General features: G+C 38.6%; 1 protein-coding gene across 2 annotated transcripts; it reads left to right on the forward strand.

The window, feature by feature from the left end:
* Positions 1-2,723: 2,723 nt before the first annotated feature.
* LOC311250029 (ras-related protein Rab-5C-like) lies at positions 2,724-7,600 on the forward strand. Of its 2 annotated transcripts, none has more exons than XM_084341524.1 (6): positions 2,724-2,868; positions 3,774-4,134; positions 4,524-4,675; positions 4,876-4,998; positions 5,127-5,220; positions 6,122-7,600. In XM_084341524.1, the coding sequence occupies exons 2-6, from the start codon at positions 3,966-3,968 to the stop codon at positions 6,247-6,249; spliced, it is 666 nt and encodes a 221-aa protein (XP_084197650.1). In that variant the 5' UTR covers positions 2,724-2,868; positions 3,774-3,965; the 3' UTR covers positions 6,250-7,600. The 2 variants fall into 2 exon arrangements, with proteins under 2 accessions (XP_084197650.1, XP_084197651.1); XM_084341525.1 differs by having other exon boundaries at positions 3,778-4,134.
* The last annotated feature ends 5,168 nt before the right edge of the window (positions 7,601-12,768 follow it).

Raw genomic sequence — 12,768 nt, forward strand, 5'->3', positions numbered from 1 at the left:
AATAAAAGCTATTCATATTAGGTCATACTGGGTTTTGCAAGCATCAATGTTTGACCTTGTTAAAGCGCTCTGTTTGTGTTCAAAACCCCAGCAGACAACTTTAGAGTTAATGATACACTGGGTTTGCATCGATTTCTGAACAAGTTCAAATAAAAAGGAAGCTACACATTTGAAGTATCAAAACTGCAGCGGGACAATTTACCAGGTGGGATATCTTTAAGGATTTTAATACGTGGATTATGACAGTGCTCCCTGCAAATGTGGAATTTGATTTCTCCTGCTTTATTTATACAGAGATTGGTGTGAAAACATGAAGACCGTGATTCTTGCTCTTCTGGTGTCGTTGGTTGTCGCTCAGGGTGAGTTAATGCGCAGGAAACACAACAAACCTGCAGTCTGTTTGATCAAAGTTGAATAAGTCCTTCTTTGAAATGTTGTGTTCCCAGTGTGTCTGCTTTGAGCAGATTTTAGAGCTAAATGAAAATAGTTTGTGGCAGCGAAAATGCAGCGTTAGTTTGAATAAAACAGTTACTGTTTTTTTCCCCAGGTGAGGCCTTGACATGTAACTGCGGTGGCGTTAATCTGTGTTCAAGCCCTGTGAAGACCTGCAGCAGCTCAACTGAAGTCTGTGGCAGCGTCAGCCTAATTGGATCCAGTAAGTGTTGGCTGCTGATCAGCTAATCAAACACTGGGGGGGAAAATGCATTACCAGGAGAAATTCAGTCATTACACTCATTTGAAACTTGAAGATGTTGTTTGATAATCCATCCTGTCTTTTTCCATGTTTTCGCAGCTATCTTCTACTCAAAGGATTGTATGGAATCAGACGAATGCACGGAGCTGAATCGTCCAGGTGCTCGCACATCTGTCACGTGCTGCCGCACTGATCTGTGCAACAAATGAGCATGACGCAACACATCTTTCATTAACTGAATAATCTACTCTCACATGTTGTGTACTTAAGCATTGTAATAATAAAGATGATTAATGTCACCTTTTTGTATGTTTTGTTTTGTCATGTTTGCCTTTGATGGATAGATTCAAATGGGAGATTTAGAAAGGGATCACAGGAGAGAGAGGGAGGGTATGGCACACAACCTTGGTGCCCCATCATCAATCACACTCGGATGTGACAGTTACTGTACTTGTTTTGCACCTCACCCTGTCTTGAATCTGAAGGTTATGCTTTTAACAATATGTATTTCAATATTTTCATTTTATCAGCAGCCTCAGTAATGTATATCCCCAGTTCCTGAAGATCCTAAGGCACATGTTGAAGCTTCTTTTAGTTCAGAAGAGTTTTCTCTGTCTCTATCAAGTTGCTCCACCTTGTGGTAGAAGAGAGGCTGAAATTACAACATTTTTAAGTATGATAATCTATAAATACATCAATTTCACCTTCCTTCCTCTTCAGATAAACACCAGCATTGCATCCTCATTGCATTTGCATAGAATAAAGAGAAAATAGTCAGAGGAGCAGTAAAAAAAAGTTAATAAGTCTCAAATATAGATTTTTTTTGTGGCACATGAGAAATCCATATTACATACAACCATCTTTAACATCAGAAATTACATTTTTGATAGCCAGAGAGAAAAAAAGCCAATGTCATTATTTATTACATCCTGAATTAAAAGATAAATAAAATAAAGAGAGTAGATATCTACGGAAGCCCTAAAGGGCCATGCATTGATACATTTTATTTCCTCCGTTTTCCCATGATAATGAGTTAATTTTATTTGTTATCTCGAATCTCGAGTTATTATCTCGAAATAACAACTGATGTTTTCCCGAGATAACAGGATAATTAATTTGAGATCTTGAGAAAACAAAACGATAGTGTAGTCTATTAAATCATTGCAGGAAACATCATTCAGTGTAGCAATGTCAGAGGAGCAGGAGCATATCGATCACCGCATCACATCTTTTCAATCAAGGCCTGACACAGGCTGAAATAGCATTATGCCTTGCTATTACAGATAATATACACATTAGTGTGCGTCATCTAAAAGGACGGTTAGCAAGGCTTCAGCTAATCTCAGGCCTATCATATCACAGTCATTATCTCGAGATCTCGAATTAATTATATCGTTATCTCGGGAAAACAAAGTTTCGTTATCTCGAGAACAATAGTTGTTATTTCGAGATAATAACTCGAGATCTCAAGAAAACAAATGAAATTTGTGAGGAAAACAGAGGAAATAAAATGTATGAATGCATGGCCCTTTAGGGCTTCCATTTTTCTCGACATAACAACAGCCGTTTTCCCGGGATAACGGGATAATTTTCTCGAGATCTCGAGATAATGAAACTTTGTTTTCCCAAGATAACGATATCACAGTCATTATCTCGAGATCTCAAATTAATTATATCGGTATCTCGGGAAAACAAAGTTTCGTTATCTCGAGATCTCGAGAAAATTATCCCGTTATCTCGGGAAAACGACAGTTGTTATTTCGAGATAATAACTCGAGATCTCAAGAAAACAAATGAAATTTGTGAGGAAAACGGAGGAAATAAAATGTATGAATGCATGGCCTTTTAGGGCTTCTTTAGATATCTAATAATAACAATAATAATAATAATAATAACAATAATTACACATATTTCGAAATAAGAAGCCTTTTTAATACATATGTATGTGTCGGTTCAGTTGGCTCTGCTTCTGACGACACACTTTTCGGCCATTTGATTGGTTGTCACACTGCATCACGTGACGCATGAATCCAGGAAGTGTTTTGGTTCCACAAGGCGGAAGCGTATAATTTACTGAACCTGAAAGTGTTTTAGGAGAAAACGTCGTTAACGAGGAGCAACACGGTTATAACTCACTATTCACAAGGCGGAGTGGACATAGTCTTTCGTTGTTGGTAAGCGCGTCAACGTGTTATTGGTTTCCTGTCAGTATTATTTCTTGTTAGCCGAGGTTAGCATTGCTAACTCGCCTCGTCGCTGTTACAGACGAGCTTTAGCCTCGTAGCTAACTTACAGCTGGCTCTGTTTTAAGTAAAGATCGGCAGGTGTAGCCGGTGTTGTGATGTAAACAGTTTATCTCAAGGTTGTTATTCTATAATTATTATCTATTCTCTTGACTTTGTTTATAAGATCACGATGTTACCTACAGAGAGATGTCAGTTTAGAGCTTGCGAGGTAATGTAATAAAAGCTGTGTGTCAAGTAATTTAACGTTAGATAATCAACTTTTAAACTGTCAAGTGCCATAACGTCTTAAGACACTATTTCTGATAGGATTAGGTAGTTAGGTGACTGGTGAAATCAACACTGCCATGACAACTGACATGAATTAATGTTACTTGGAGAATGTCATGAGTTGAAAACAGGATTTTAATAAGCACTTTTATTTTTATAATGAAATAAAGATAAATGGTGCCATTGGTCCAAAACTCTCCAAATTTACAGTGTAGACAGTTTCAGTTTCGTACATGAGACACCAAATCCTCTCAGTTAACAAACTGGAGCAAACTGATGTTCTGCTTTCTCTTCTCGAGAAATGTCTGAAATGATAAATCATGTCTCAAAAGAATGGGAATGAATTTTTGTCTTTTTTGTATGTAGTATTCAAGTATTCAGGAGATTAATGATAATGACAATAACTTTTAGTAGCAGCCCTAACAGGTATAATACAAGGAACTATTGAATTCCAGTTAGATTTTACCATTACTGTAGATCTACAGATCTGTAAGATGACACACTACAGTATTGTTTTGGTTTCTCAGAATAAGTTCCAATGATTTTTCATGTTTTTATTCTTAAAGGTAGACCGGCTCACTCGGATCACTCCACCACTGCCCTCCCGATCCGGTTCTTCCCCCCAGGAGTTTGGTTCCTGACCTCGCTCACCATCAGTGCCTGTTAGTCCAGACTCCCCTCTTCAACCTCGTTAACCTGCAGTTTCAGTCCGATCCAGGCCATCTCATCCGCAACGGTCTCCGTCTCTGTCTCTGTCAATGGCTGGGCGCGGTGGAGGAGCAACCAGGCCTAATGGCGCCGCAGTAGCAAACAAAATCTGCCAGTTCAAACTGGTGCTGCTGGGGGAGTCGGCGGTGGGCAAGTCCAGCTTAGTGCTGCGCTTCGTCAAAGGCCAGTTTCATGAATTTCAGGAGAGCACCATTGGAGGTAAGAGACAAACATGTATTTCTAGAATTTTAAAGGATTACATTTTGAGAGGTTTGGTTGTCTTAGTAGGTAGATTATGTTGCTGTGTACTTAAGGGATGAATATTTAGAAATGTATCAAAACTGCACAGATATAGGACTTCAACTAATGATTATTTTCATAGCCAATTAATCCACTGATTATTTTCAAGATTAATCGATTAGCCGAGTAAATGTCCCCCAAAAAATGTCAAAGCCCAAAGTGACGTCTTCAGATTGCTTCTTTTGTCCAACCAACAATTGAAAAAAACCCAAACTTTTCATTTACTATCAAAAAATGACAAAGAAAATCACCAATTCCTTATAAGAAGCTGCAACCGGAAAATATGTGTGTTGTCTCGCTCTCCTCAGCTGCCTTCCTCACTCAGACTGTCTGTCTGGACGACACCACTGTGAAGTTTGAGATCTGGGACACAGCAGGTCAGGAGCGTTACCACAGCCTGGCTCCCATGTACTACAGAGGCGCTCAGGCAGCCATCGTGGTCTACGACATCACCAACACAGTACGTACAGGGCAACAGGCGGGGAGTCTTATCAGTCAGTTGCAACATGATGAACTCTTGCTTAAACAGTTTCGTTGTTACTTTCAGTTTCAGTTGTAATTAATTTTAATGTTTTACTGATAAGAAGTATACATGCTGTAAAGTTGTCGTGTGAATACACCCTGTTAGAGCAAAATTAATAAAGTTCTGTTGATCGATAGGACACTTTTGCGCGAGCGAAAAACTGGGTGAAGGAGCTGCAGAGACAAGCCAGTCCCAACATAGTGATCGCTCTGGCTGGAAACAAGGCGGACATCGCAAACAAGAGAGCTGTAGATCTTCAGGTATGAAGTATAAATCAACTTAGCAAAAAAATGATTTGAGATATTGTACATTTATTATGTCATAAAATTGAATTAAACTCGTCAGCGCAGTAAATGTCTAATATTTCTCTCAATATCTAAATTCTTAGGAGGCACAAACATACGCTGATGACAACAGTCTACTCTTCATGGAAACCTCGGCCAAGACTGCCATGAACGTCAATGAAATTTTCATGGCTATTGGTAAGTGCGTCATTCTGTTCAGTCAAATATTTCATTCCGCTGCTCCCAAAAATTTATATTTCTTGCTGCAGCTTAGTTTGCCACCCCCTTGTTTCTGCAGACAAGATTAATTACACACAAATGTCAAAACTGGCACAGCTTTTCTGACCGGACCTGAATTGAATAGGTACTGTTTGATGATGGGAGAAAGAAAAGTGAGCTGATAAACAATCGAAACAGTATGGGGTATGTCATGGGAAAAAATAATAATTGGTGTTTATTAGTCATTTGTGCTCTAATATAATTATCAGTGTGCACAGTTTACACATCTGTGCCCTTGACTTAATGCACGGCACTAATCTTTTTTTGCATAGCACGTGCACCTGACCATATAGGCCTGTGTTCAACCGTACAGTCCTGAAGAGACTGATTAAAATAGAGTAGCAGAACTGTGTCTCCTTTAATCTTGAAGGAGAACTCGTGAGTGTGAGAGAGAAAAGACTGGCATGGCTTTATTAGACTGATTAAATTGGAAAGAGCTGCTTGTGTAACGTAAGGGGATACATTCATTATTTGTAGATACTAAAATACCAAAACACAGCTGTTAGCCTGCTGCTAACTGATCTTTTTTCATTTGTGTATTTGTTAACTGTTTGGCAGTTAACATTGTAGAGATAGGCAGGAAACACCAGCAGAGAGAGGATGATTATAACAGTCAACGAGGGCCAATCAGACCGGGGACATTGTGATTATTTGGCTTATGTCTCAACTTTAGCTAAAAAAATGACCTAATTTAACAGCACAGATTACTAAAAAGATAACACCAATGATTTTTTTTCTTGTGACACCTGCTGGAAAACCGACTGATTGTTTCCTCTGTCAAATCTACTCTATTTAAACATCTGTGTTTCTGTCCCTTTAGCAAAGAAGCTACCGAAAAGCGACCCTCCGGGAGGAGCCGGACAAGGTGGTCGGACCAGGACAGGAGTTGATCTACAAGAAGCTGCTCCTCAGGGGCGCAGCGGGCAGTGCTGCGGCGGGGGCAATTAGCAAGTACAAAGCAACGAACTTAGAGAGCGAGCACCTGAACATCGTTGTAAGGACAGCACGTAGCTAAAACCCAGAGAGGCAGGAGAGGGCAGAGCCACTCGCCACCCCTGCACTTAAACTGAGATTACAGATGAGATTATCTGGATCCTCTTTGATTTAAGGAACATTTTTTTAAAAAGAATCATAAGCTAGAGGGAAATACCAAGATCCCTCACTACTTCTCTTCTGTCTCCCCCCCGTGTATCTATCTACCTCCCTGTTCATCTTCAGCCTCTGTCTCAGTTGATTGAATTCTGTCTTAAATAATTTTTTTTTTTTGAAGGGTGATGCTTTTGCCATTTTCCCTCTTTGTGTGAGTGTGTGTCTGTGTTATGTATGTGTATGTAATTAGTACATACTCATACATTTATATTGTCAGTTTACTTTTCTACTCTCGTCATTTCCCTCTACATTGATCATCATTATGAAAGATACAAATACCCGACTATTAATGCTGAATTTGCAAAGGAGAGAGCAATTAATCTAAAGGATTGTTGTCTTACTGCAATGTAGATCGCAGCATTTTGTTCTTTTTAGGGACCTGACGTGACATGACGCAGTTATAAGAAAAACGCTAGACTTTGCTCATTGAAGCTGGTCATGATTTAATAGGCTACACATCTGAAGATGTTTCTGAACTGTCCAACAAATGCAGTTGTTTGCATTCATTGTGTATTGATACCTGTAACACCAGAGAGTTGTTAGCCTTTTTTAAAAAAAAAAACAGAAATGTGAAAATAACTTGTAAATCTAAAAAGTAATAAATAACATGCAAGATTCTGTTTGTTTTTGAGTTGTTTTGCACTGGTATGGTACGGAGGACATTTCCAATGATTATTTGTTTGTGTATCTTTAAGTCTGTTGGTAGTGGAGGTTCGTTGCATGGTGGGTTCGAACCATTCTGGTCTGATTTGGCATAAGAAGCGGTAAAGCCACTATAAACAGTTTTTTTGAGATTGTTAAGGTGCTACAAAAATAAGACACTGTCTGTTTTTTTTCTGGACATAATGTGGAAAAGCAGTGACCATGTCAACTACGTCATGCTAATTCTCTTTTGGATTATAAATTGCAATCAGAAAAAAAAAGCTTTTTTTCTTTAGATTTATTTTGTATTGATTTCCATGATATAGTTTATCTAAAGGGTAATTCCACCAATTTTACACATAAAAGTGTGTTTACAGGTCTTGGGGGGACGATGTGAAAAAAGTAGTATAAAGCCTTTTGTGGCTCCAGAGGAAACTGTGTGTAATATGTTGCTTTGTGGGTAATGTAGGCATCAAAATTCATGTAATTAAAAAGGCAATATCTCTCATTGTTCTGTATTGATTTTGATCATATGTTTTTAAAATGTGCATAATCCAGCAGTCCAGCAGAGTCCAGCAGTGTTATAGGAGTGCAATATTAGACCTGTGGACTGCTTCTCAAAGCCTGAAGCCTACATCCCCCACACTGCAATTAAGCCACTAAGTGACATCACCTCCAAACTGGGGGATCATCTTTTAATCAGGACTCTCTTGTGTTCTAATCAAAAACATAACGGGTATCATAGCAATATCATAGCAAGATTAAAGCTGTCCTATTTTTTCTTTTCACCTTGTTATTCCCTAATCTGAAGATATTTTCTTAAAGAAAACAATATACAGTACAAAATATACTGTATGTTTACCCAAAGCAGGGATTCATTCTGGCTTGTGCAGTGATAACAATACACATTAATTCGATCTATTGTTTCGCTAAATACACATTTTATTCTATATAATAGTCTTGTTTGGAGAGTGCAATATCCAAATTCCAGAAGCTGCAAATTTTTAATTAAAGTAAAATGTGTGACCAAACAGCATTATAATGAAGAACTGAAGAGTTGCAGAGATGCCTTGGCCTACAAATATTTGTTTCTTTGTTTGGCACAGACCCCACATCATTATGATGAATGAATAGTAGAATAGTTCTCTCAGTTAAAATAAAGATTGTGATGCAAAAATGATCATTCCCTCTAATTGTGATTCATATCAAAATTTTACTATCCGTCAAAATAAGTGCAATATGATTTTTACTATATCAGGCAGTCCTCGTCTTCAGCATACCTGAATCTTATGCTGTCTCTCACCTTCTCAAAATTTGTGAAGGAGCACAATGAGGCTTTAATACAGTCTTAGGTTCAGTTCAATGGACACCAGCATTGGACTGAATACACTGATGTGGAACGAGGACGTTGTCCAGTGTTTAAAAGCTATGCTATTCAAAAAGCTTTACATTACCATTATTAAATGGGCTGGGAACAGATTTTTAGACCACTTACTCAAACAAATGTCTGAGTTAGATATTTGTCCACATGTCTTTGCAGTTTTAAAATGATTAGATTTATAAAATGTACATTTGTGAGCACAGCAGAAACAGCAACAATACATTGTTCCAACCACCAGATGGCAGCACCATGCTTGAATCCAGATTCAGAGAGACAAATGGGTTCTCCTGATTGTGCCTATTAATTAACATGTGGTCAGTAAGAAAACACATTATCTGTGCTTGCATTTGCATGCATGCCCGTATGTGTGAAAGTGTAGTGTGCATATTGACTGAGCAAAAAGCCATTACTGACAAAGTGAGGGGGGGGAACTAGTGGTGTGGTGGTGGTGTGCTTCATTAGTGCTCACCTGATTATTCTACAGCTCACTTTAAAGCGGGGTTTCTCCGGGTTAATGCAGCAGTTCACTTTGTTGTGATGAATGGTGACCTTTTAATAGAGGCGCCTGAAGCTCTTTGAGGTTTAAGTCTATTAGTTAAAGAAACTGTATGATATATTGAAAGGCATCCATGCAGAGGAGGTGTTCTGAGTCCGTTAACGTATTGTCTGACTACAGTATCATATATAGGGAAAATGGGTCAGTTTTTTTGGTGCATCAAGCTACAGCTAATGTAGTCTGATGCAGTGAATCTTTCTTGTATGGAGGTTATAATGTTCACTTATTGTTGAAACATTCTTCAGAAAGGTGTTAATTCAACTCCGTAGTCATTTTAGTTTGTGCCTCTGTTGTATTCTATAGAGAGGTCTTTATTAAATCAATAAATGTTTTGTATTAATGGAATCAGTGGTGGTAGGAGCCCTAACCTGTGGTTGTATAGTGCCTAATGTTGTCTATGTGTCTGTTGTCTATTAAGTGCAATAAATAATATCAACTTAACTACTACTCAACATTAAAGGTGAAAAAAGCAGTTCTGGAGATCAATAGTGGATTGTTGAGTCTCATTCCCAGATCGTCAAATACTGATGCTTGTGGTTGGTCAATAACGCCAAAGCCAATAATACCAAGTCAATGCCAAGTATACAGTTTATACATATATGTATATAAGATATATATATATATATAGAGAGATATATATTTAATTTACTTTTACTTGTATTCTTGATACTTAAGTACCCTAGTATCCCTAGTCAGTGTGTTACCTGCAGTAGATGACCTGTCAGGGAAGCAGACCATTTTTCTGCTACACTGGTACGACAGCAAGAAGTATTTTAGCCACCTAAAAGAAAGCACGCCTAAAAAGATATACATCCATTTAAGTGTACGCTATTTTTTAATACATTTTTAGTGCTTTACATTGCTTCATATTGCTGTGTAATACAGTGTGGGGCAGGCACAGCTGCACTTCGTAGGAATTTGGATGCTCTACGGTTGAGGGAATGTAGTGCCAAAGGAAAGGGCTGTCTGACGGCAATGTAAAGCACCAAAAATAAGTCTTGCTACAATGCTTTGCTTCCCTGTCGGTGCTACACGCTGCTTCACACAGGTTAAGAGCTGACGGTCATCTACTGCAGGTAACACACTGACTAGGGATAACTACCTCATACAACCCCACATCAAAAGGCCCAAACTACTCAAGTACTATTCATATGGGTGACTTTCACTTTTATGTAAATAATATTTTAACACTCTCTTTACCTTTACTGAAGTATGACTTTTGAGCATTTTTTACAACACTTCTTTTTTGCTCTAGTATAACCATGCAGATAAAGATGAGGCTAATGTTAGACTCTAAATGAATAATGGCTGTGTTACTAATTACTGAGTGGGTCCATTGATGTGATGATTCTTCTTCACATGTGCTACTGCTCCACTATGTTTTAACATTTACCATCAAATTGTAATCTCGCTTCATCAACACTTCCACTGGATAACAAGTTTCTCTTTGTGTCATTCTGAGCGTGAATTATACCAACATACACGCCCAGCAAGCAAATCCAAACAAGAAGATTTGAGTTTCAAGTTTGTGAATGGACTCATTCATGTTTTACCCAGAGACAGGAAATACTAATGCAGGAATACATTTTCTTTTAAAGGTGTCTTTGTGCTCCGACTCACAGGTACATAACATTAGGCTCTGCTCTGTTGGTCTGAGCCTCTGTGTAAACATGTTAAAATAAAACTACAACCAAGTAAAGATTTTTACACCGGAAATGGTGTGAAGTGTTTTTTAGGCTGACAGCCCTGCTATTGTGGTTTTGATGCCTCAGACCTAACATTAAATCTGCTTTTTAAGCCATTTGTACACACACACACGCACACACACGTACACTCGCCTCAGAGACAGGCAGAGTCTCTGCCAAAAGCAGGCGGCCACTCTGCTCACAGTAAATGATTTCTCATTTGTCGAGCTGTCAATCAAGATGTGTTCTGTCAAAAAAGAAACTAATTTCATACTTGGCCTCTGTGAATCATAATGGTGTGAGAGCTGGACTGAAATTGCTTGTGCTCACAGGAGGAGATTTGCGGACTGAAGGAAATGTGCCCTGAAAATAAATGCAGCCACAAACCATTTACACGTTAAAATCATTTTGTTGTTTTCTTTCTTTCATTCGTACATGAAATTAAACAGGTAAAATGGCCAGAAGCTAGCTTTAGCATGGTGTGGTTGTCATAACAACGGGGATTTTCGGATTAGCTTTAGTGCTGTAAATGTGTTTTTTTGCTTGAGAAGCCGCTGGCCCGGTTCAAATAGGACAGAAAACAGTCAAACATTTCCAAACGCTCGCTCTGATGGATTCCTTCTATCATCCTGGACAGAAAGAAATGTCATTAAATACCAAGGGCACAGGGACACGCTATCCGGATTGCATTCTGTGGGTTGAGATTTCTGCTGATAGCGATAGCATGTGTGATGTGGTGCAATAATTGTCTCCTATCTATAATGAAACATCTAACCGTGTTGGCACTGGATAGGAAGCTGGTGAGGGAGGAAGCCAGCGAAAGCACCTTAAACAGTTGTTGAAAGCGTAGTGATTTTAAAAAAAATATCTCTCATTATGTCACATTGTATTTTCTGAACACTCGCACTGTTTCAGTAATACATGCACGTGTTCACTTATTACTTGTCAGGCAGCTGAAGTGGCTTGTTTAAATATTAAAGGAGTCGAGGTTTGATATTTTGAAACATACGCCAGAAGCTGCTTAGCTTAGCTTAGCTTAGCATAAAGACTGGACACAAGTCAATATCTCAGTCAATACAGATATATTGTGACACCCCTAAACTAAACTAAGAGCTGAGAGGGAGAGGCACTTCCCCTGAAAGGAAATCATCGCCGTCTCGAGCTTCCACTGCTGAGAAGTGGATTCAAGTGACATTGACCCTCAAGGACGGAGGGGACCGATATAGTGATGACGATACATTTGAGGAGCACAGCTCACCCAGAATGCATTGCGATCTTTAACCATTTTCATCAGCCGCTTTTCTGAGAAGCTTTCACCATCATTCAGCCTCAATCATTAGGCCTGCCTTGGAGTAATTGTGTCGTTTGTTAAATGCTCCCTCAGACCTTCCCCTGCTCGCTCTGAAAGTGTCCACATATGATGTAGGTTCATATTGCTCAGTGTCAGAGAGAAGTGAAGTAATGCATGTTCAATGAGCACTGGGACACGTTGCATTTCTGCCCCTGATGACTTCATAAGGGCTTTTCATAGTAAGGGACTGAAGTAGAGAAGGTCACACTATGTTAGGTATGTAGATAAAAATAGTGTTTAAGTAATCTCAATAAATGTCTTCTGAGGTAGTATCATTGATACGTATATTTGAAATAATTTCGCATGGTTGAATCAGTGGGATATGCTAAAATATGATACGACGTCTAAAAGCTCCTATCAGACTGACCTCAGACAAAATCTTGTCATCTAGAGGTCTGTGGTCTAATTTGTGTCAGTTCTGTGGTCCTCGGTGCGGAAAAATTTGAGAGCCACTGGATTAGAGTGAAAATTGAAAATCATATTGAGTTTTTGAGAAAGGATGTGTGAACAAATTAATCTTTTTCTTTTTAATTTTACCATTTAAAAAAAAAATGTGGACAGCAGAGATCAAAACACCACAATCTGAAATCTGTTCTGGAGACCTTTAGCTTCTTTGAAAGGAAAAAACTATTTTCGAAAAGTCTGTTTAATTTACTGACATTTGTCACTTTTTTCTGTCTTACCTTGAATTTACTGACTAAGA

The sequence above is a fragment of the Pagrus pagrus genome (genome assembly GCF_965226575.1).
Source record: "Pagrus pagrus genome assembly, chromosome: 21".
Classification (NCBI taxonomy): domain Eukaryota; kingdom Metazoa; phylum Chordata; class Actinopteri; order Spariformes; family Sparidae; genus Pagrus; species Pagrus pagrus.

Bases quoted from the DNA above. Each gene is read 5' to 3' on its own strand.
- LOC311250029 (XM_084341524.1), top strand. From the start codon at position 3,966: ATGGCTGGGCGCGGTGGAGGAGCAACCAGGCCTAATGGCGCCGCAGTA. The intron at 4,676-4,875 runs GTACGTACAGGG...GTTGATCGATAG, and splicing joins TCTACGACATCACCAACACA to GACACTTTTGCGCGAGCGAA. The intron at 5,221-6,121 runs GTAAGTGCGTCA...CTGTCCCTTTAG, and splicing joins TGAAATTTTCATGGCTATTG to CAAAGAAGCTACCGAAAAGC.